The sequence below is a fragment of the Engystomops pustulosus genome, chromosome 4 (assembly GCF_040894005.1).
Source record: "Engystomops pustulosus chromosome 4, aEngPut4.maternal, whole genome shotgun sequence".
NCBI classification, from domain to species: domain Eukaryota; kingdom Metazoa; phylum Chordata; class Amphibia; order Anura; family Leptodactylidae; genus Engystomops; species Engystomops pustulosus.
Window position 1 is genome coordinate 221,525,142 of NC_092414.1, and position 26,921 is coordinate 221,552,062.

The 26,921-nt window shown below is 40.7% G+C and overlaps 2 protein-coding genes across 2 annotated transcripts; both read left to right on the forward strand.

The window, feature by feature from the left end:
- The first annotated feature begins 4,820 nt into the window (after positions 1-4,820).
- Positions 4,821-5,759, forward strand: LOC140128707 (olfactory receptor 10A7-like). The gene has a single exon (XM_072150404.1). The coding sequence runs from the start codon at positions 4,821-4,823 to the stop codon at positions 5,757-5,759; it is 939 nt and encodes a 312-aa protein (XP_072006505.1).
- An 18,931-nt stretch (positions 5,760-24,690) lies between these two features.
- LOC140128708 (olfactory receptor 10A7-like) lies at positions 24,691-25,629 on the forward strand. Its single transcript, XM_072150405.1, has one exon. It carries the CDS (start codon positions 24,691-24,693, stop codon positions 25,627-25,629), a length of 939 nt encoding a protein of 312 aa, XP_072006506.1.
- Positions 25,630-26,921: the final 1,292 nt, after the last annotated feature.

Genomic DNA, 26,921 nt, shown 5'->3' on the forward strand with positions numbered 1-26,921 from the left:
GTATGGGAGGACTAGATAGCAGCATCATATAGGTGTCATGTATAGTAAGTGCGGTACAGTAAGTCCTGTGCTGTCAGTCTAATATGTTACACACATTGCAGGTGCTATAGAAATGTGATATATAGTAAATGTATAGTATGTGACTGATATTTGTAAGTTTATGCTGATATCAATTTTAACTTAAGTAGTTAATGTATTATGTGCCGTATAAATGTCATACAATAACTATTGTATCATTAAGTGATATATATATAAACACTGGAGAGCAAATGTAGAGAACAATTCATGATCACTTGATTTTTTAAGTAATAATGTAATAACCACTAATCAACAGTGAAGGATTTTTATAGGGGTCACCAGGTCTCTAGATGTAGGGGTCTCCAGGTCACTAGATGTAGGGGTCTCCAGGTCACTAGATGTAGGGGTCTCCAGGTCACTAGATGTAGGGGTCTTCAGGTCACTAGATGTAGGGGTCTCCAGGTCACTAGATGTAGGGGTCTCCAGGTTACTAGATTTAGGGGTCTCCAGGTCACTAGATGTAGGGGTCTCCAGGTCACTAGATGTAGGGGTCTCCAGGTCACTAGATGTAGGGGTCTCCAGGTTACTAGATTTAGGGGTCTCCAGGTCACTAGATGTAGGGGTCTCCAGGTCACTAGATGTAGGGGTCTCCAGGTCACTAGATGTAGGGGTCTCCAGGTCACAAGATGTAGGGGTCTCCAGGTCACTAGATGTAGGGGTCTCCAGGTCACTAGATGTAGGGGTCTCCAGGTCACTAGAAGTTGGGGTCTCCAGGTCACTAGATGTAGGGGTCTCCAGGTCACTAGATGTAGGGGTCTTTAGGTCACTAGATGTAGGGGTCTCCAGGTCACTAGATGTAGGGGTCCCCAGGTCACTAGATTTAGGGGTCTCCAGGTCACTAGAAGTAGGGGTCTCCAGGTCACTAGATGCAGGCGTCTCCAGGACACTAGATGTAGGGGTCCCCAGGTCACTAGATTTAGGGGTCTCCAGGTCACTAGAAGTAGGGGTCTCCAGGTCACTAGATGTAGGGGTCTCCAGGTCACTAGCTGTAGGTGTCCCCAGGTCACTAGATTTAGGGGTCTGCAGGTCACTAGAAGTAGGGGTCTCCAGGTCACTAGATGTAGGGGTCTCCAGGTCACTAGCTGTAGGTGTCCCCAGGTCACTAGATTTAGGGGTCTCCAGGTCACTAGAAGTAGGGGTTGCCAGGTCACTAGAACAGGGTTTTACACAATTACCAGAGTAAACCCTTTATTTTGAAAAAAAAAAATATCACGATCATATTACATTATATATATTATATAGACCAGCAATGAATGTAGAGAAAGATTATAGGGACAATTTCTGAAGGTCCCACCAGTCACTAATCAGTAGGGAGGGCACAGGACCTCAGCACGGTCACAGGACCTCACTAGCCCCTCACACGTCTCTGCTGGGATCTGCTCCGCTCCTCCTCTAGTCTCTTCCACAGTTCTGTATCTGTTATGGGTTTCTTGGTCAGAACCGTGTCACAAGGATTTTCCAGACATCGTGACTTTGGGCTGTGGCCATTTCATTGTTCCAGTGTTTTCTGATTCAAGTAGCTGATTTACCCCTTATGCTGTGTAACAGGGGCATTGTCCTACATTGAGATTTCTAGGTTGATTAAGTGATTAATGTATTGAAGGAACCAAGTATTGAAGAAGAAGCCTCTGATATTGTAATCACTCTGCTATGTAGCCGTATGAGAAGTCAAACATTCCCCAAACCATGACACTTCCCAAACCATCTTTCACTGACTACTTTACACACTTTAGTGGAGATTTATCAGAAGTGTCTAAGAACAAAACAGTTTGAGTTGCTCATAACAACCAATCATAGCTCGGCTTTGATTGTATAAACTGCTGTGGGATAATGAAAGCTGAGCTCTGATTGGCTGCTATGAGCAACTAGAATAGCTTTGTTCTCAGACTGTTCTGATAAATCTCTCCCTTCGTGTCCAGTTTGCCAGCAAATATAATCTGCCACATTTATCATAACTAGTGCATTCCATACTATGTGCATTTTGTCTGTGGAGTCCAGAGGGCGGCAGAATAATACTGCTGCTCACTCTTCATTAATCCGGCGCCCCCTGCTGCTCGGGAAGTGGCACCATTTTTTGGAGCATTGTGTTCTTGCTGCAGAATCGCGGAGCACGTCAGTAATGAATGTGATATCAGCTCCGGCTCGGCAGTAACAGCCCCTTTTGGTGCATATTTTTCACATTTTTATTATTTTATGTAATGGCCAGGCTGAGGTATAATAGCACTACAATATAGATACACGCAATACAGTGTGAGAGATAAGTGCTTTCATGTGTATTCATATTACAAGTCACCTGCTGCAGATCCTCCTAATACACACCTCACCTGCTGCAGATCCTCCTAATACACACCTCACCTGCTGCAGAACCTCCTAATACACACTTCAGCTGCTGCAGAACCTTCTAATACACACCTCAGCTGCTGCAGAACCTCCTAATACACACATCACCTACTGCAGAACCTCCTAATACACACCTCAACTGCTGCACAAGCTTCTAATACACACCTCACCTGCTGCAGAACCTCCAAATGCATACCACAGCTGTTGCAAAACCTCCTAATTCACATCTCAGCTGCTGCAGAACCTCCTAATACACACCTTAGTTGCAGCAGAACCTCATAATTACCCTTCTGCTGCTGTGACCACTATTTTTTACATGTATTTCAAACATAAATTGAATTTTATAAGCTGTTTGAAGGTTTGAAGGGTTGTCTGACTGTGATAAAAATGTACATGCAAGGCTGGGGAAAAAATATCAATGTACTCACCTGCTCCAGGGCTCCCAGGGCTCCCAGTGCTCCGTGCCACACTGTGTCCCTGTTTGTTTACAGGGCATGGAAGCTCCGCCCCGACAGCCTCCGGCTGTCAGAGCGGAGCCTCCTTGTGTAAACAAACAGGGACACGGGATCTGTGCCTTGCCACAATTCTGTCTCTGAGCTCCTTGGGTAGTTCCTTAGACCTCATGATTCTCATGTGCTCTAATATGCACTGTGAGCTGTGAGGTTTTATATTGGGAGGTTTGTGCCTTAACTAAATAAGCCCAATCAATTTAATCTAATATATGAGTAGAACCATATGAAGGACGATCAGACAGAAATGGACTGCATGTGAGTTAAATATCAATGTCAAAGGAAATGGTCTTAATAGTTATTACCATGTGATATTTCAATTTTTCTTGTTAAATAATAAATTAGCAAAAATATCTACATTTCTGTGGATGGGGTGCAGAGTGCACATTAATGAGAAAATAAAGACATTTTTTGATCTTGCCACTTGGCTGCGATGAAATGAAGAGTAAAAATTTTAAAAGGCTCTGAATACTTTCCGTATCCAATGTATACATGCTGCTGTATGAATGATATGTACAGAATGTAAGCATCAGAGAAGCTTGTAGGTAATACTCCCAGCCGTATGAAGATTATAAAAGCCCCCCCCATCCATACAGTCACTTACATATATACAATCCCCCCCAATCAATTTATACATAAGCAGTCCCCCCCCCCAATTAAATCACCACTGAAACTCTGACAGGTGGATCCACACTAATGTGCGCCATTGTATTTAGTCTAATCTTTATGGAAAATCTGGCTCATCCTTGGCTTTCAGATAATTATTTTTTTGTAAAATTTTTGAAAAATAGATTTTTTTTAAGCTGAATACCACCTCAAAATCCTCTCCAGGAAACTAAACATACACTTGGGGTCACTGCTCATGTTACAGATTGTCTGTAGGATTTACCCCAGCAATGATCCCGTAGCCAATCACAAGCATCTGAAACCAGCAATCAGACCATTTATGGTTCCTATAAGGCCACCATTACACTGCAGAGATTGTAAAGATCATGTAAGTTACATGTCACTAATTTTCTGTGCCCATTTTCCATTTTTAGTATATCCTGTAAAAACTACATAGAAATAAGACTTTGTCATAACCTTTAGTTCAGTTCTGCGGCTCCTCTCAATACCGACCTCTTTTCTCATGCAGCGGCCCGCAGAGCATACCCACTGTAGCCTGCGGATGTGGCCGGTATGAGGCGGTAGTGGGTGGGGAGTATTCAGCAGAGACTTCCAGCGACTACCCTTCTCGATCAGAGGTGAGGACAGAGATAAGTTTTACTTCTATATTATTTTTACACTACTTGAGTCCATTTAGAAAAATGACCAAAAACAGACAATCCCTTTCACAAAAACTTTCACTCTATCTCCAAGAAATCGGCAAAAATGTGCTGGATGCAAAACTAAAGCTGGTCAGAGCGTTTGTTTGGACTTTGGACAAACATACCGAGCCTTTGAATATAGCTGAAACATGGAACCGCAAAGTAGAAACCCAATGCTTGGACATGTCCTGGTGGGGCTGGGTGCCTTTGAACACTGGGTTTACAATGATTTAAAATGTTACACAGGTTCTACTGGCCTAAAAACTTAGCACGTTTCCCTCTTATTGATCCAGGAGTAGGTGTCCACCAGAAGGTTAGATGGGCCAGATGGCAAGCAGAAGCCAGAAAATCGACGGGAGGGTAAAGCAGACTCCTACTCCTGTACCCACAGGCATGGAGTGGTGTTACACTAAGTATCTAGCAAAGAAGATTCTGATGTCCTCCTAGGATTTTCAATACTCAAGTTGCATTATTACATTTTTGAATGTTCTTCTCTGCAGTTAAGATGGAGACAAAAACCCATATGTGAACATGACTCTATCTCTTCAGGGACCTATAACAACGTGTATGTTCTTTGATAGTGAACATGACCTTAGAGAAGACCAATACGACGGTTGTCACAGAATTCATCATATTAGGATTTGAAGCCAATCACAATGTAAGAATTGTAATGTTTATTCTCCTTCTTTTGATTTACTGCTTTACAATTTTGATGAATTTCTTGATTATTATCCTGGTGTCCACCAGCAGGAACCTCCACACTCCCATGTACTTCTTCATCTCACAACTGTCCACCACTGACATCTTATTGACCTCAGTTATTGTCCCCAAGATGCTTCATTTTCTACTCCATCAGAGAGGAACCATAGCGTTTAGCGACTGTATGACTCAATTGTATTTCTTTGCTTCTCTAGAATCATTTGAATGTCTTCTCCTGGCAGTGATGTCTCTTGACAGATATGTGGCCATCTGTAATCCTCTCCGATACACATCAATCATGACTCGTAGATGTTGTGTGATATTGATTGTCGGCGCCTGGTTGGGTGGTTTTTGCACTTTTTTTATCATCACCTTATCAACATTGATGTTAAACTTTTGTGGACCAAACATTATTGACCACTTCTTCTGTGACTTCATTCCTATACTAGAACTTTCCTGTTCAGATCCATACATTGTTCGAATGGAGGCCTCTCTTTTTGGTATAATTATAATTGTAATTCCTTTAATATTAATTATATTTTCATATACCAAAATTATAGCCACCATCTTAAGGATCCCATCGAGCACCGGGAGACAGAAAGCGTTCTCCACCTGTAGCTCCCACCTCATTGTGGTCTCCATATTCTACGGGACAATATTTGGTGTTTATGTTTTGCCAACAACAGAGAAAACCTTAAGTATCAGTAAGATCCTGTCCCTGCTCTATACTGTGTTCACTCCTCTGATCAACCCCATCATCTACAGCCTCAAGAATAATGATATAAAGAAGGCTTTACATGACCGTGTGCATAGGAATGTCAGGTGATGGGGGCACAAGTTTTGCCTTTTTCCTCCTCCATAAGACTTGTATAACTTTTCTAAACTAAAACATGTATTAACCAAAACTGGACAACCCCAATAATGGTGACACCACGTCAATGCACAGAGGGGCGTCTCTGCTATGATCAAGGGGTCACATTTCTTAAAGAATTGAACAAAAGTTTGATCTGTTTTGGCGCAATTTTTTGTGGCTTAAGAACAATTTTTGGTAGCAAATTCACTGGTCTGATCATTTTCAAATTTTGCTAAGAAAAATGGGTGTGTCCTATTTCTCTGTGAAGTTTATAATCAATTGCATTTGTTATGTTTATTATATATAAATTCAGTGAGTCAGTGAAATGAAGATTTTTTTAACATTTGATTGGCATCAAATTTGGTAGATTTGCTCAATCTGCTCGCCCCGCCCCTCTCTATAGAAAATAGAAGCCGCACGGCCATCGATACGGCCAAAGATAAAGCAGGCTCTATCTTTTTGCAGCTATGACTCTGAGCAGTGAGAGCTTGTTGAGCGTACTCCTCCTGTGAGTATGTGTCACTTCCGATGGTGGAAGTTGAGGAGCAGTAGAGCCTGCAACAAAGTGCACTCGTACTCATTCATTTTTCTTACACTTACTCTCTTAGACCTAAGTGGTGGAATAAAAGCTGCAATGCTATCCTTGGATCATGGATCCAGCAGGGTGGCCACCCAGTATTCATCACTGTTATGTATGTGGACAACTTGGATGTTAGTGTGCAGGCGCTGGAGCATATAGTGGCTCATGTGGGTCAGGCTGCCCAGAGGCAAGGAGACACTGATTAGTGTCTTCTTATCTACATCCGCCAACCAAGCTCTAGTGATGCCTGTGAGTTTCTCTAGGTAAGGAGGAAAACTCCTCCTCCTCCTACTCCTTATCCTTCTGCTACTAAAGTATTCCCTGACTGGACGGTGCAGTATTTGACCATTTTTGGTCCAGCAATCCACCCTTTGAGCCATGTATGATTAGACTGACACGTTTTCCTCCGGTACCACCATTATATTCTCTGTCATGGCCAAGAGGTTTGCAGAGCAGGCAGAAGATGAGGACGGTGGCCCTGATGTTGGTGTTATTAGTGTTGACTATATTGGTGGCATAATGGAAGCAGTGCACCACCGAACGAATGTCCCTCATTGTGGCCCAGTTGGTGGTGAAGTGCTGTTGGCCACTACTTCGACTGCTGACCCTTTCCATCATATGCAAAATTGAATACCACTGAGTTGGTACATGACCTATGAGGCAGTGGGCTTCAGGCCAAGGGCAAGTAACAGGATGTGAATACTGAAAATATGCACACGTGACACACTCTTTATGCCGCAGCTCTAGTGGGTCTGTGTAGTTTGCCTGGATTGTTTGCACCACAACGATCGGCAAGTGTGCAATGCATGGGATGTGCATCAACTTTGCTCAGCCAAAAGCTGCAGTAAGGTTTCGGTGGTTGTAGCACATGACCCTGTCTAATTTGAGGTTCAGTGGGAGCAACCGCTCTTCTATCTGCTCCTGGATGCCAGTCCACAGCTTCCCAGCAGTGTGTGGTCTTTTGCCCTCCACAGATAAGTATAAGCATGGCTGCTGCCATTTCCCCATGGCTTTGCCAAAACCAGTGGTGCAGGCATCATTCAGGCGTGTGAGCCAAAGCATTCTGCCCTCTGCCATTACATAACCCAGTCGGTAGTTAAGGAGATTCCTGCCGTAGATTTTTTTTTACTCAGCAAAAAAACTTTTCACCTGTTAAACAATATTATAAAGAAGACCAACCCCAACGTCTGGGAACATGTCCTGAGGTCATATAACATCAACATAAAACATCTCCGGTTGTTTGGTGGTAATTATAACATTTTGATATTAATAGTTTTGAAGCTTTATTAAAAAAAAACAATTGCAAAAATTTTCTTCACTGAGAGGAGGGATCAGCCACATTAGCGTGCAAACTGCCCCCTTTTTAATGACATCAGAAGCCAGGGGGCAGGACCAAAACCCACTGGGCTAAAATTGTAAAGGCATAGAAACCATTGTGTCCGTTCTTGGGGATTCCTTGCCACCTGGAAAGGCTACTTGATAATCCTCTGCGGGTAGGTTCTATTAGTAAGGTTATTTGTTTTACCCTTTTATTTTATAGCTGTTTCTGTATCTGTATCACACGTCTATTATTCATATTATTTTATTTATCTGCTTGTCTAACGACTGGATTTTTTATGTCTGCACTGCAGATCTGTGTTGTAAATCTTTAAAACTTAAAAAGTCTCTACTTGTAGTCATAAAGAACTTGGGATAATAATAAATGGATACTGCTACTGGTATTATGTTCAAGGAATTGTACAGCTAATTGGTTTATCTGTATTTTGGGTTACAGTATTTTTCGGACTATAAGGCGCACCGGAGTATAAGGCGCACCGGAGTATAAGGCGCACCATCAATAAATTCCTACTAAAATGTCTAGGTTCATATATAAGGCGCACCGGACTATAAGGTGCACCTGATTATAAGGATGAATGACCAGCCGGTGGCAGACCTGTGCCCAGCTCAAGGAACCTGTTGTCTGTAAGTACAGTTCATATATAAGGTGCACGGGACTATAAGGCACACCTTTGGTTTGGTTTTTGAGAAAATCAAAGGATTTTTTGTGCGCCTTATAGTCCGAAAAATACGGTAATACAATTTTGAGGAATATATGTAGATGGGCCTCTATTGCATTCTTAATTAAATAGGTTAACAAGTAAGGTATAGGTAGTGGCAGCGCTATTTTTGGGAAGGATCGAATTGGTTCTGGTGCAACAAAAGAAACATTTAACATAAAGGGACATATTTATCAAGGCCACGGCTTATTGCTAGCACTTGCAATTATTTTGCCCTCTCCGCCACATTCATTCCTGTGGGACGTGAAGGGGGCGTGAGAGGGGGCCGGCATGGGTGTTACTGTCCCTGTGTCGGCACACTTGCTGCTGTCGGCGACTCTTCATATGGCCTGGTGTAGAATAAATGCTGTGCAGACACCTGCCCCGATGTATGCTGCTGCGAAAAAGCAGTGGCGGGGTAATCATACACTGGCTCTCGTGCCCCAAATATGCCCCAAAGATGGATAGTTGGGCAAGGTTTTAGGTGATAAATTGTAAAGCTCCCCAGTGTAGTCTGCCCTGTGACATAACCTGACAGAGGATGTGCGACAAACTATTGATCAAAGATATTAAGCCACTAAAAACATCACAGAGTCTCGTATCTGCCATTTGCCTCTGCAAACTCACAGCATTCTCTGCCAGCAATATCACAGAACTCAATGGGGCAGATTTATCAAGTGTCTGAAACTCAGAATATTTCTAGTTGCCCATGGCAACCAATCACAGCTCAGCTTTCATTTTAGCAGTGCTCATGAATATTTTAAAGGGGAGCTGTGATTGGTTGCCATGGGAAACTAGAAGTATTCTGACTTTCAGACAGCTTGATAAATCTGGCCCACTATCTCAATAACTGTAGCTTATTAGCAAAGAGAAGGTGAAAAAGGTTATCGATACTTATGAGTCCTGGAGTGGGAGGATGGCTTTCTGAATCTGAAATCAGCTCACATTTCTCCCATATTAATTCCGCAAGAAGAAGACATCTTCCTAGTCCTCCTGGTGTTCATCTGCCCCCTGCTGAAGAGGATCACAGGTCCAGCAATAACCCGGAGAGTGGAGAGTACCTACAGGCAGATAACACAGAGGTCTATGGTAGCTCCCACCTGCCGCTGCTCCTTGTGCTGGTCCGGGACTCTTCCACCCAAGCATGTGCCACAGGGTGCAGAGAGTCTCCGAGCCAGGCTAAGCTACATTGTGGCTCCCAATTAATGTTGCTCCTCATGTATGCGAATCCTTGCTAGACACTCTCCCTCCAATGGAGCCATGGTTTATCCCTAAGGCAGAGAGTCCAATCCAGGGGATTCAGGTAAATCCATATTGGGGCACATGTACAGATGGAAAACTTAATCATTGCAATGCATCGTAAAGGAAATCTACCATTTGATTTCATGAATTATGAACCAAACATACATTGTGAATGCTGTTGCTACACTAATGCAGAAACAAATCTTGTTTGACACCTGAACCGAGTGATTTTGCTGAAAAAAACAATTATAACATTCAGGACCTTTGAAAACCCGGATTACATGCAGCTTGCAGTACATAAACACATTGCCTGTTTAGTCTCATTTTTGCAACTTTTTGTTTCGGTGTGACTTTTTAGTCCTAAATAGTAGCTGCAAAAGTAAGTCTGGGTCTATGCTCTGTTTTGGGACTTATTAGGTGCAAGAATGGGACAATTTCAGAGCCCAAAAGTCGCACAAGTTGAACAAACATCTGGGCTACAAATATAAATATGGCCATTGCATTACATCCTGGAAGCATCTAATGCTGGTACGCTGCTTTATTCTGCACCTAAAAAGTAGCAAACTGGGAAAAGTCACACACAAAAAAAGAAAAAGAATGCAATAGAAGTGTTCCGTGTCCCCCATTGGCTTCCATGGAGTTCAACAACACCCTGAAAGCTTCATGACAAAAAGATTAATGGATGATGGTGACGGCAATGCTGTTGCTAATGGTGGTGGGGTCACATCCTCCCTTTAGAGGCGACAAGTGACCTTGGAATTTGAGGCGCTTTCTGACGTGTAATTGACCAATGCCTCAACTTTCTGTGGCCTATTGGGACCTACTAGTATACACTGCACCCCCTGGCAACGGCTCGCATTGGAGGGAGTTGTAGCAGGCATAGACGGAATACCTCCTCTCCTCGATGCACCCGTTCCATCAGCAGCAGCGTCATGGCCCTGAAAAGAGTGGCTGCTCTACAGTTAATCAACCAACTTTGCCACATTTTCACAAACACCCAACCCAAAGCTTAAACATTTGATATTTGGACTTGTTGGCGCTGATCCTGACTTTTGTCAAAACAGACCCGAATTTGGAGGTTCTGTTTTGCTCATCGCTATCAATGAACATGGTTTTCTGGTAATAATTGTGTAATTCAACCTAACGATAAATATTCCGGCCCTAGACAATGATATTATTCATTATAATATTGTTATAATTCGGTCACTATGTGGTGCTGTATTACAGAAGGATAATTCAGTGGTCATGCGGTGGTATCAAACAGTCATCATACAGTGGTGGGATTTTATTACAGAATGGGAATATTATGTAGGCAATGTATGTATGGCAAAAACGTATAGACTCATGGTTGAAATAAAATAAAATGTAGTATTCATTCACCCTCTACAGGTATTATTTATTATTATTATACGTCAGCGTTGGTTGTTTAGTACGAAAAGTCTGAGACCGTGGCAGAATTATACGCCATTTTGAAGCTCACGGCAATGATCAACTTGAATAAGCGCGGGGCACCAACTATACAAACCGTCCAGATGCCTTTCCTTCTTTTGACCTCAGCATTTGAGGTGCTAAACTTCTGAATGGATGTATCTCTGACTCTGGAGAGGAGGGAGCCCGGTTGTGTGCTGCAGCCGTGTATTTGCCTCTGATCATGGGAGCACAGGGACAGTGGCCACGGAATTCCACGATAGTCCAGTGGGACCTTTTGCTAGACCTTTACTTGCTTGGAATCAAAATGAATACCACCAATAGGAGCACAACACCACAGAATAAAGACAGAGGGGCACATTACTTATTTTTTGTGCTAGGTGTTGTCTTTTGGTGCATCGGTTTGTACTGTGATTTATATTGTGGCCCATGTCCTCGTATTTGGCCTATAAAAAGAACACATGAGCATCAGAAATGGCAAATAACATTCATAAAGTGGTTTAGAAGTGGGTAGACTTGCTTTTTGTTGGTCTTATTTCAACACCCCCCACTGGGGCCTGACATTTTGGGGCTTGGGGGCAGGTGGATTCCCCTGTACTTTAGTGGCTGGCTTGAGAACGGCCTAGCACTTGACTGGGTCACAGGCCTCGTCCACGCCAAAAATGTTTTCGATTAATGGTTTGCAAGTAAAGGAGGGAGATGCCGCTACAGTTCTCTCTGGGGGACTCCCTATGTATATAGGGCCCATCATGTTTAAGGGCAAAGAATATGTTCTTAAAGGAAACTTCCTATGAAACTACACAGATTGCAGGATTAGTTGGCCAAACTTCTCCTACAACTTAAAGACATTGGAAGTCGATACATTTTGTAACATAAACTGCGCAGCCATTACTGTATTATGTGCCAAAAATTGTGGAAAACGAGAAATGCAGGAAAAGGGTCACGATTGAAAAGATAAACCAAAATAGAGCAATAAAAAAAATGTTAGTGCGTCAGAAAACTCAGGTTTTTATTGCGCATAATGGGGGTCATTTACTAAGGGCCCGATTCGCGTTTTCCAGACGTGTTACCCGAATATTTCCGATTTGCGCCGATTGTACCTGAATTGCCCCGGGATTTTGGCGCACACGATCTGATTGTGGCGCATCGGTGCCGGCATGTGCGCGATGGAAATCGGGGGGCGTGGCCGAACGAAAACCCGACGTATTCGGAAAAACCGCCGCATTTAAAACCCGAAAAAGTGTCGCTTGGGAAGCGCTTACCTTCACCTGGTCCAGCTCGGTGCATTCCGGCGCGTTCAGATGATTTTCATCTCGGTGGAGGAACTACCTTCATAAATCCCGGCCGGACCCAAATCCTGTGCAGAGAACGCGTCGCTGGATCGCGAATGGACCGGGTAAGTAAATCTGCCCCAATATATCTGGCACATGTGACGCAGAAAGAGCAAGAAAGGATTTTTGTGCCTGAAAAGATACATAACGCATAAATAGTGAATTTGCAAAATACATTGAGGGCCACAGGCCACAACATACAATCACAGTCCAAAACATCACTAAAATCAGGCACTGGAAAATAAAACCTAGCATCAGTAAGTAACCGTGTCAGTAACTGCATGTTTATCGGTGGTCTGGTCACCAATGAGCCCCCTGGGGGAAATTTATCAAGTATTGCAAACCTTTTCTGTTGTACAAACCATGAAATAATCACAACGTCTTGTAAACTGCCTGGTATTGTGATTATTATCTTCTTGATGCCAGCTGCAACCAAGAGGGCATGGAGGGGCATAATGGGGGCGCGGCTGGCGCACGACAGGAACGTGCACTCATTACAGCGACCATTCAAGCTAAACGATGGCTGCTTACAAGTCTAAATCTACATCAGGTAAGGCCTAGCATAGATTTGGATGGGACAGAGCCGCTCAGGCTGAAGATGCTTCGGGTGGCTCCGTCCAGCGCTGGAGTCGTGGGACCTTCATCGTACACTGGCACATGATCAACTTCCCCCACTGAATCCATAGGTCATCATGTTATTCTTAGTGCATTGTAGCAACACTGAGAACGTGTCCTATAGGTCATACACTCCACTGTCCTCCTCACTATCCATCCCATTAGTAAGTCCTTCTGCCGTACAGTTTTGCAGCAGTGGTAAACGACCAGCACTGCAAGTCTGCAGTGAGTGTAAGGAAGCCACAGGAAGAGACATACAGTATACAAATATATTATACACATATATTATACACATATATTATACACATATATTATACACATACATTATACACATACATTATACACATATATTATACACATATATTATACACATATATTATACAAATATATTATACACATATATTATACACATACATTATACACATACATTATACACATACAGTATACAAATATATTATACACATACATTATACACATATATTATACACATACAGTATACACATACATTATACACATATATTATACACATATATTATACACATATATTATACACATACAGTATACACATACAGTATACACATACAGTATATACATATATTATACACATATATTATACACATACATTATACACATATATTATACACATATATTATACAGATACATTATACACATATATTATACACATATATTATACAGATACATTATACACATACAGTATACACATATATGATACACATATATTATACAGATACATTATACACATATATTATACACATATATTATACAGATACATTATACACATATATTATACACATACAGTATACACATATATTATACACATACAGTATACACATATATTATACACATATATTATACACATACAGTATACACATATATTATACACATACATTATACACATACATTATACACATATATTATACACATACATTATACACATATATTATACACATACATTATACACATACATTATACACATATATTATACACATATATTATACACATACAGTATATACATATATTATACACATATATTATACAGATACATTATACACATACATTATACACATATATTATACACATATATTATACAGATACATTATACACATATATTATACACATATATTATACACATATATTATACACATATATTATACACATACAGTATACACATATATTATACACATATATTATACACATACATTATACACATACATTATACACATATATTATACACATATATTATACACATACATTATACACATACATTATACACATATATTATACACATACAGTATATACATATATTATACACATACATTATACACATACATTATACACATATATTATACACATACATTATACACATATATTATACACATACATTATACACATATATTATACACATACATTATACACATACATTATACACATATATTATACACATATATTATACACATACAGTATACACATATATTATACACATACATTATACACATATATTATACACATACATTATACACATATATTATACACATACATTATACACATATATTATACACATACATTATACACATACATTATACACATACATTATACACATACATTATACACATACAGTATATACATATATTATACACATACATTATACAGATACATTATACACATATATTATACAGATACATTATACACATATATTATACACATATATTATACAGATACATTATACACATATATTATACACATACAGTATACACATATATTATACACATACAGTATACACATATATTATACACATATATTATACACATACAGTATACACATATATTATACACATACATTATACACATACATTATACACATATATTATACACATACATTATACACATATATTATACACATACATTATACACATACATTATACACATATATTATACACATATATTATACACATACAGTATATACATATATTATACACATATATTATACAGATACATTATACACATACATTATACACATATATTATACACATATATTATACAGATACATTATACACATATATTATACACATATATTATACACATATATTATACACATATATTATACACATACAGTATACACATATATTATACACATATATTATACACATACATTATACACATACATTATACACATATATTATACACATATATTATACACATACATTATACACATACATTATACACATATATTATACACATACAGTATATACATATATTATACACATACATTATACACATACATTATACACATATATTATACACATACATTATACACATATATTATACACATACATTATACACATATATTATACACATACATTATACACATACATTATACACATATATTATACACATATATTATACACATACAGTATACACATATATTATACACATACATTATACACATATATTATACACATACATTATACACATATATTATACACATACATTATACACATATATTATACACATACATTATACACATACATTATACACATACATTATACACATACATTATACACATACAGTATACACATATATTATACACATACAGTATACACATATATTATACACATACAGTATATACATATATTATACACATACATTATACACATACAGTATATACATATATTATACACATACAGTATACACATATATTATACACATATATTATACACATACATTATACACATACATTATACACATACAGTATACACATACATTATACACATACATTATACACATACAGTATACACATACATTATACACATACATTATACACATACATTATACACATATATTATACACATACATTATACATATATATTATACACATACAGTATACACATATATTATACACATACATTATACACATACATTATACACATATATTATACATATATATTATACACATACATTATACACATATATTATACACATATATTATACACATACATTATACACATATATTATACACATACAGTATACACATATATTATACACATATATTATACACATATATTATACACATACAGTATACACATATATTATACACATACAGTATAGACATAGTGAGAAAGTGAGAGGTGCCGTGTGGGAGAACTGCTATCTGTCCTATAGGCAGATAAAAGTTACATGGTAAAAGCCCTGGATTTGTCTGCAGTAACCCAAGAGTTAATGCAGACGTGTGTTAAGCAGGAGTAGTGAGTTTGGTCTATGTTGGCCTCGCTAGCATAGACACCTCTGTAATGTCCGTACTGGGCCTGCTTATTATGGAGGAGGGGTAGGCTGGTATTGGGACTCCATCCAGGCTTCGGTCCTGGGTTTCTTTATACCCTTAATGACCGCCCTATCGGGTTTTTACGGCGGTCATTAAGGGTACTTCTTCTGATGCGACGCCTTTCTACGGCGGCGCGTCAGAAGAAGTTTTCGGGACACCGGGTCTCGCTGGTGCCGGTGTCGGGCTGTGATATCACAGCCCAGACCCGGCACTAACACCCGGGATCGGAAAAACTCCGATCCCGGGTGTTTAACCCCTTGCACGCCGCGGTCAAGCATGACCGCGGCGTGCAAGTGTGTCCCCCGTGGATCGGACCCCCCCGGTGTGCTTACCGGGGGATCCGATCCCTCCTGCCGCTGCCCCGGGTTCCGACGAGTGACCCGGGGCTGTCGGCTCCTCTTCTCACCGGGTCCTGCCTTCCTGGCAGGACCCGGCTGTAAGTAACTGAGCATGCGCAGCATGCTCAGTTACTTTCACTATACACTGCAATACAAGTGTATTGCAGTGTAAAGGCTTGAATAAGCGATCGGATGATCGCTTATTCAAGCCAAGAAGTAGAAAATGTAAAAAAGTAAAAAAAAAAAAATTAAATCTTTTTATAATATAATTAAATAAATAAATAAAATAAAAGTCCCATAATCTCCCCAGTAACACATAAAATGCAAATAAAGTATATAAAACACAAAACACGTACATATTTGGTATCACCGCGTCCGTATTAATCTGTACAATAAATCTAAATCAATATTGAACCCGCTCGGTGAACTACGTAAAAAAAAAACTCGAAAAACTTCCCATAATATACAATTTTTCATCAAACACCATCACAAAAAATGTTCTAAAAAGTGATCAAAAAAAGTTACGGTACCTAATATGATACGACTGAAAAGAACAACTGTTTTCGCAAAAAATAAGCCCTCAACCAGATCTGACAACAGAAAAATACAGAAGTTATGGCCCTGAAAAGTTGTCAATAGTAAAAACAATGCGATTTTCTCCAATATTGGTTTTGCTCAGGAAAATTGAGCAAAATAAGAAAAACTATATAAATGAGGTATCACCGCAATCGTAGTGAACCAGAGAATAAAGATAAAATATTATTTTTACGTTACGGTGAGCGGGGGGGGGGGGAATGCTCACAATCCAAAATAAAAATTGATGATTTTGTTGGTGTCCCCCTTGAAATAGTTAATAAAATCTCATGAATAAGCTTTAGACTCCCAAAATAAATTATTTATACATTGTATCTCATCCCATAAAAAATAAGCCCTCATATGATCGCATTACCAAAAAAAATAAAAATTTATAGGTCGTACAATGTGACAATACAAATCTGCTGTGGACGGCGCCTCCATTCATTCTATACTCTGCCGTGCGCCCGTACAGCAGTTTACCACCACATATGGGGTATCGCTACACTCGGGAGGAATTGGGCATCAAGCGTTGCAGTGCGTTTCATCATTTAATTTATTCTGAAAATGTCAGTTTTGGCCTAAATGAATGTATTTCCAAAAAAATTCCATAGTTTCTAAATCGCAGGTCCATATTTTTTAACCCATGTGAAACACTTAAAGGGTTAATGGACTTAATAGAAGTTGTTTTACATACGTTGAGGGGTGAAGTTTCTATAGTGGGGTAATTTATGAGGTTTTACTATTATTTAGGCCTCTCAAAGTCACTTGGAAGCCGAGTTGTCCCTCAAAATGTGAGTTATGGCAATTTTCATGAAAATAAGAAAAATGGCACCTAAAGTTCTGCACCTCATAACATCCTAGAAAAATGACCGGAAGCATAAAATATCATCCCAACATAAAGCAGATATTCTGTAAATGTTAATTATCAAACTTTTTGGGTAGTTTTACTTCCTGTCTGGAAACCAGAACATTTCAAACTTGGAAAATGAAGAATTTTTACAAACTTTTGCCAAATTTTCACTTTTTTTCAGAACGAAACGCAAAACGTATCACTTAAATTTTATAACTAACATGAAGTACAATGTGTCACGAGAAAACATTCTCAAAATCACCGGGATATGTTAAAGCGTTCCGAAGTTATAACCAATTATCGTGAGACATGTCAGATTTGAAAAATCGAGTCTGGTCATTGAGCTGAAAACTAGTGTCGGTGATAAGGGGTTATAGCCCACAGGTGCAGGTCACAGGATTCGTAAGAGCACAGCAAAGATAACTGAGTGCCTCCTGATACTCTGCTGGCCAATACCATGTGCCTGGCAGCCTTGTACATGTAGAGTTAGGGGCTGTTGCTGTATTAGGCAGTGCCCGGCCATGCAGGGTTTATTTTGTATGTGACTAAGCCAAGGCTTTATTTGTGTTTTGACAAGTGTGAATAAAACCCTTCATTTGGACTTGACTTTACTCTGCGTGTCCCTGCTTCCTGCACTGCTACAAGGCATCTACCAGAGCAATTCACTATACACTATAGACATATATTATACACATACAGTATAGACAAATGCAACACTCCTGCCAATACATAGGTAGTCTGGTAGTTGCGAAGAGCACCCTCTCCAGGGCAGTAGCTGTTAGGGGGAGTTGCAAACCCTCTATGAAGGTTCTAGAACCTGGTCATTGTGTAATAGCAGCTGTAGATTCTGCCTGAACAGGCAATAGTTAAATGGGTGTAAGATGTAATCCAATTATGTGGCTGTATTGTAAACTGTAGTCCGATTGAAGAGATGCTACCACCTGACCAGGGGGAGTAAAAAAAACCCTGTGCAGTGGGTGCTCGGGTCTCTTACCACAAGGTCTGCTCTTAGCACATGGACAGAGTGAAGAGAGAGACAGTGCACAGTCCACCTTCAGTGCTGACACAGAACCCAATCCCAGGATCAGAGTCAGGAGACTCTAATCCAGAGCTGCAGCTTCCACAGTTTGGACACAGCTCTATCTCCATTTTCCCAGCATGCATCTACTACCAGGCTGGTGCTTTATTCCTGAGGACCCCTCTCCATGACCACTCCAGTACCAGAATCTGCTGTGAGACCATCTAGGTCCGTTGCCTGCTATATGTTGTTCAATAAAGAACCGTGAGTTGATTTGCACAACGTCGCCTCCGTCTGATCCCTGGATACGGCTGTCTACCACCACGGGCTCCCCATCCATTACCCAGGGACATATGTTACAGACACTTAGGGGTCGCCCCAGGGAGAACCAGTACATCAGCTTCTCCCTCCTTATTTCTTGCACACACCACCTGCTGGAGACCTGTTAGGCTGTAGAACAGCCCTCCGGTCCCCATACCAAGCACCGTGACCACAGCCCAAGGCCGCAACCGCCAGCCACTCCGGTATTCTGGGCCCCATCTGCCTCCCGGCCACAAAGATAGGCTAGGCCCCTGTAGGGGATGTTGCACATATATTATACCCATTCCGTATACACATATATTATACATACAGTAAAACTTACAGAATGTGGATGAAACTTATCAGACAGAAAGTGTTACTTTTCCTGGGGAACTTTTCAGAAGTGACATCACTGAGTCTGGGGAAGAAAAGTCTAGAAATAGATGTAGATGAGAGAAGCTGCTGAGATGTGATGAGACCTATCAGTCTGTGTATATATGTATGTGTGTATATATATGGGCAGCGCTGGGGCTCTGGAGCAGTATTGGATCCAGTATTTATGTGGCTGGTACCACATAGGGTCTTACATGTAACATCCTAATACTGGAGGCTTCTTCAGGATTCCTCCTGACAAGCGAGAGATCCGAGAGATGAAGCCCTGAGCAGACAAGGAGAGCAGTAAGTATTACTGTAGTGTATGTAGCAATGTCACACAGTGATTACTGTATTATCAGTGCTGTACGGTAAGAACTATACTCCTATAATATGTGTCACACAGTCCGGAGCTTATACAGTAAATCTGTTGTACATTATGTCAGTTTCCTTTGTAAGTCTCTACTGGTCACATTATTAGCTGTATAATTTATTGTATTATGTGATATTATTTACGAGTGTCACCTACCTGTTACATCTGAATAGCAAGTGTTTTATTTCTAGGTGGTAAGAAATAGATAGAGCAAGCAGAACACAGATAGTGTTACCCAGGTGCCAGCCCCGGGCTCAGAGCACCCTGATCACCATCCATACTGGACAAAAGGATCAGGGCGGTTTCGATGTAATTTTTACAGCAGGGACAATAAATGTCTTTCACCTCGAAGATGTGGCGTAACTAGGAATAAGAGGGCTCCATAGTAAAATTTTGGCTTGCCCCCCCCCCCCCCTCATGTATATATATAATGAGACTGCACTACAAATTCAATGTGAAAAAAAAAACGGAAGGCTTCTTTATTTACCCAAGTGCAACGTTTCGGACCCTGTTCAGGATCCTTTTTCAGGCTTGGAAAAGGAAAAGGATACTGAACAGGGTCTGAAACGTCACACTTGGGTAAATAAAGAAGCCTTCCGTTTTTTTCCACATTTTTCCGTATTTTCCACATTAAATTTGGAGCGCAGTCTCATTTTTTTGGAGTACATTTGCCTGGTGTGTCAAGACCAGTTTTGCAGGTTTGCACCCACAAAGTTTTTTGCTATTGCTTTGGTGCTACTTGACTTAGTAACGTTATATAATATGTAATCCAAAAAGAATGCAGCACTCCCCCAATGAGTTAGTGAAAAAGTTTAAGGGGATTTATTGATACCGCACCGCAACGTTTCAGCCTTTGTCAAGGCTTCGATAGGGGCTGAAACGTTGCGATGTGGTATGAATAAAACCACTTTTCCACTTTTTCACTTACTTATTTGTGGAGTGCTGCGTTCTTTTTGGATTATATAGTATGGAGTCAGATGGCCAGGACCCTGTTGGCTTGCACCCATATACACAGTTGGGCTGCTCTGGATTTAGTTTTTCTATATATTTTTATATATTTAAGTGTGTTTGTGTCAATGCTGTAGACTTTACCTGTTTCGGTTGATTACATCCATGACCTGGATAATGTTTTAAAAATGAAACGGCTGACAATGTTGTGTTGGAGAGTTTTAATTTTAATAAAATATATTTCCTTAAAAAAAAATGTTTTTTTTTTTTAAATGCAAAACTCGCCTTAGTAATAGTGCAGTCTATTACTAGGACCAGGGCCTAGTGTGAGCCAATAGAGAAGGCTAACACTAAGCCCTTATCATTAAGCTGGTGACCGCCTCCAAAAACAGTGGGTGCTCACATTCCAGGAATGTCGGGGTGCTGCTGTATAATCTGATGGGGCTATATAAATAAAGATGATTATTATTATTATTATTATTATTGTATCAGCCTCCACCACTAGTGCATTCTCTCACTATATCATGAGCTCCAGTGGTGGAACCAAGGATATTATTTTATCTTTATAGCCCAAATCCAGCAAGGTGGTGGCACTGGTGGCTATGGGAAACACTTGGCCCTTCCTCTTACTGCCCTAAAAAACGCAATGGGAAAAAGACCGCTCCTTCCTCTCTCTGCAATACAAAATGCAATGGTTCTCCAGGCACATTTTTGGTCTATTCGTCAATTAACATATTCCCCCAGAGGAGGCGCTATTCCAATACACATGTCGGGGCTGTTTGCTGTGTTGTCCATCATATGGTATGGTATAACTGATATATATCTGCTAGTTTGTATATGTTTTTACTGCATTTATACTGTAGTTTACTTTGTCAGTGATATTGGCCCATTACTTGTGTGGCTTGCAGTGTATTAGATCATATGCGATATCTTACCAACCACATGCTGATGATTGCCACATAAATTGAGACACACAGCTTTTAACTCTGCTTTTTACTGTTTCTTATGTTTTTAAATTTTTACCTAATGAATTAATACAGATTTGTTAATAATTTATGTAATGAGATTGTTTTTTTTGGGGGGGATCACATTTTTGATTGTCTACAGTTATATAAATGGTGGTAATTTTGTCATTTTTTTTTTACGAATAACATTCAGTTCAATAATTTTGGATATGCATCAATAAACAGGGCAATTGCTCTGCAAAAGAACTATAATAATAACATAAAATACAAAAATAAAATAAAGAAATAAAAAAATTAAATAAAACAAAATAATTTTGTACAAGCAGCAGAGGTTCAGTGTGAGGAGGAGAAGTTGGAGGTGGATCTAGTAGTATAAGGTTTCACATGACCGTTGGGGAACGTATATACGGCCACAAGCTTGCGGCTGTATATACGTTCCCCATAGGCCAGAAATGGGCGAGCGGAGCAGTACGGAGTGGTGCGGTCAAGCACACATGCGGCACCATACTGCTCCGTACACGGTAAAAAGATAGGACATGTCCTGTCTTTCCCAGTGTTATGGAGCCTTGCGCCATGCATCACAATGGAGAGGGGAACAGATACTTATCCACCATGTGAGTCACATTCTTCTTGGAATGGTAATTGACTCTAGATGACCCTAGTTGGGCCCTGGTATTATGAGTTATGTCCGATGGTAGCGCTGGTGGATATTGCAGAGAAGTGAATACGATGTTCCATATTGTGGCCAGGCTAACCCTCCTTTCCAAGATTGTGTTGTTGCCGCTGCTACTTTGGTGACTTCCCAACCACCTCCTTGTCCTCCTACTACAAGTAAGCCATTAATGCAGGGGTTGAATCAAGGATGCTATGTTATCTTTACAGCAGGGATCTAGCAGGGTGGCCACAAAGTAATCGTTACTATTGGACTTTGTGGGCAACTCAGTGTTCATTGTCCAGGCACTAGAGCAAGTAGTGGCTCAAGTAAACCAGGCTGCCTGGAGGCAAGGACAAGCTCTCCTTGGTGGGATGTGTCTCTACCTCCCCTTTCGCCCCCTAGCTATACTTCTATCTAGAAAAGAAGAGTCCAGTAGGCTTGCGGCCGTATATACATTACCCATAGGCCGGAAATAGGCGCGCAGAGCAGTACGGAGTAGTACGGAATAGTACGGTGAAGCACACATGCGGCACCATACCGCTCCGTACACGATAAAAAGATAGGACATGTCCTGTCTTTCCCAGTGTTATGGAGCTGTGTGCCATGCATCACAATGGAGAGGGGAACAAATACTTATCCACCATGTGAGTCACATTCTTCTTGGAATGGTAATTGACTCTAGATGACCCTAGTTGGGCCCTGGTATTATGAGTTATGTCCGATGGTAGCGCTGGTGGATATTGCAGAGAAGTGAATACGATGTTCCATATTGTGGCCAGGCTAACCCTCCCTTCCAAGATTGTGTTGTTGCCGCTGCTACTTTGGTGACTTTCCAACCACCTCCTTGTCCTCCTACTACAAGTAAGCCATTAATGCAGGGGTTGAATCAAGGATGCTATTTTATTTTTACAGCAGGGATCTAGCAGGGTGGCCACATAGTAATCGTTACTATTGGACTTTGTGGGCAACTCAGTGTTCATTGTCCAGGCACTAGAGCAAGTAGTGGCTCAAGTAAACCAGGCTGCCAGGAGGCAAGGACAAGCTCTCCTTGGTGGGATGTGTCTCTACCTCCCCTTTCGCCCCCTAGCTATACTTCTATCTAGAAAAGAAGAGTCCAGTAGGCTTGCAGCCGTATATACATTACCCATAGGCCGGAAATAGGCGCACAGAGCAGTACGGAGTAGTACGGAATAGTACGGTGAAGCACACATGTGGCACCATACCGCTCCGTACACGGTAAAAAGATAGGACATGTCCTGTCTTTCCCAGTGTTATGGAGCTGTGCGCCATGCATCACAATGGAGAGGGGAACAAATACTTATCCACCATGTGAGTCACATTCTTCTTGGAATGGTAGTTGACTCTAGATGACCCTAGTTGGGCCCTGGTACTAAGAGTTATGTCCGATGGTAGCGCTGGTGGATATTGCAGAGAAGTGAATACGATGTTCCATATTGTGGCCAGGCTAACCCTCCTTTCCAAGATTGTGTTGTTGCCGCTGCTACTTTGGTGACTTTCCAACCACCTCCTTGTCCTCCTACTACAAGTAAGCCATTAATGTAGGGGTTGAATCAAGGATGCTATATTATCTTTACAGCAGGGATCTAGCAGGGTGGCCACATAGTAATCGTTACTATTGGACTTTGTGGGCAACTCAGTATGCATTGTCCAGGCACTGGAGCAAGTAGTGGCTCAAGTAAACCAGGCTGCCAGGAGGCAAGGACAAGCTCTCCTCGGTGGGATGTGTCTCCACCTCCTCTTTCGCCCCCTAGCTATACTTCTATCTAGAAAAGAAGACTCTGATGTATTTTCATTACTGAGGTTCAGTTTTCATTATTATCATTTTTTTCTAGAGAAAAACGATAAAACCAAATGTGAAAAGGACTCTATCTCTGCGGGCACCTATATTATATTCATGAGTGTTCTTCCATTGTGAACATGGCCTCAGAGAAGATCAATATGACGGTTGTCACAGAATTCATCATGTTAGGATTTCAAACTGGGAAGAATATAAGAATTGTGATGTTTATTCTTCTTCTCGTGGTTTACTGTTTTACAATTTTGATGAATTTCGTGATCGTCGTTTTGGTGCCCACCAGCAGGAACCTCCACACTCCCATGTACTTCTTCATCTCACAACTGTCCATGAGTGACATCTTATTGACCTCAGATATTGTGCCCAAGATGTTTCATGTTCTACTCCATCAGAGAGGAACCATTGGGTTTGGTGACTGTATGGCTCAATTGTATTTCTTTGGCTCTTCCGAAGCATGTGAATGTCTTCTCCTCACAGCGATGTCTTTTGACAGATATGTGGCCATCTGTAACCCCCTCCGGTATAACTCAATCATGACCGGTAAATGTTGTGTGATAATGGCCGTCACCTCCTGGTTGGCTGGTTTTTCTATTGTTTTTATACTTATCATAACAATATTGACGCTAAACTTTTGTGGACCAAACATTATTGACCACTTCTTCTGTGACTTCATTCCTATACTAGAACTTTCCTGTTCAGATCCACACATTGTTCAAATGGAAATATCTTTTTTCTGTGTCATTTTAATTTTAATTCCTTTAACAGTAATTATATTTTCTTATACCAAAATTATAATCACCATCTTAAGGATCCCATCCAGTACCGGGAGACAGAAAGCCTTCTCCACCTGTAGCTCCCACCTCATTGTGGTCTCCATATTCTACTGGACTCTATTCGGTGTTTATGTTTTCCCAACAAGAGAGAAAACCTTAAGTATCAGTAGGATCCTCTCACTGCTTTATACTGTGTTCACTCCTCTGATCAACCCCATCATATACAGCCTCAAGAATAATGATATAAAGAAGGCTTTACATGACCGGGTGCATAGGAATGTCAGGTGATGGGGGCACATGTTTTGTATCTTTACTGCACCATAAGGATTGTACACAGAAAGTATTTTAGAAAATTGTAGAACCTTTTTTTTACAAAAACATTTCTTTACTGAAACTGGACAACCCCAGGACCAAAGACACCATGTTCGGGCATAAAGACAGGATCAGAGGGGCGTCTCTGCTATGATCAAGTGGTGGGCATTTACCAACCCTTTGGCGCTTTGTGCCGTACTATTATGGCACCAGCACACCCGGTGTATTGCATGTAGCATTTAGTCACGTGACATGGTGACATAGCGATAGGACTCGGGAAATGAAGTCAGGAGAACCTCCTACTGAGCCGCCTGACCAATTGATGCCATTGGACAGTCCAGTCTGACTGGCCAATTGCAAACCAAAAGAAGGCGAGAGTACAACAATCCGCATGCACTGGACGCATGTTTCAGTGTGCTGTGTGAATAGTGCTGCACAGTATCTTGCCCATGTAGTTTTTCTGATGCACCTTATATCATTTTTCTTTATACAATGTTTCAGAAGACATACACCATGTTTGAGGCATACAACATGCTGGCCTCTGACACAGAGTCAGCTAGTGGGGATGATGTCCCCTTCACCCTCTCATCTTCCTCATCTTCCAGTGACCTGCAAGAACCCCCAAGAAGACGTCGTGGGGTTTATGCGGGAGAACTGCTTAGGACTTCTAGGCGAGAAATGTCTAGGGCTTCCACTGACCCCACATGGGTAGCCCCAGATAATTATGCCCCTCAGGTCCCAGCCTTTTCGGCCCAACCTGGAAGTAAATTTGACAAGGCAGGGCTCAGAGCTGTGGCCTTTTTAAAGTTTTTTTTTGATGAGGAGCTGTTGAATTTAATTGTAGTCCAGACCAATCTCTACGCTGCACAGCATATTGCCCAAAATCCCACTTCATTTTATGCACAACCCCATAGGTAGACCGGCACTGAAAGCAGAAATGCAGAAGTATCGGGGCTTTATACTTCTTGTGGGGATTGTAAAGAAGCCATCAATCAGGGACCCCTGGAGCACAAACATTCTGTACCACACCCCCGATGTTCTGCAACTAAATGAGCAGGATGCGCTTTGAAGCCATCCATAAGTTTTTGCACTACACCGACAACACACAGTGCCCACCCAGAGGTGACCCCAGTTATGATCGTTTATTTAAAGTAAGGCCCATATTAGAGTATTTTAATGCCAAGTTTGCCCAGGCATATACCACCACGAAACATGTGGCCATAGACAATTCCCTTGAACATTTTTAAGGGAGACTTCAATTCCCCCAG

Coding starts and splice junctions, on each gene's coding strand:
- LOC140128707 (XM_072150404.1), top strand. CDS start 4,821: ATGACCTTAGAGAAGACCAATACGACGGTTGTCACAGAATTCATCATA.
- LOC140128708 (XM_072150405.1), top strand. CDS start 24,691: ATGGCCTCAGAGAAGATCAATATGACGGTTGTCACAGAATTCATCATG.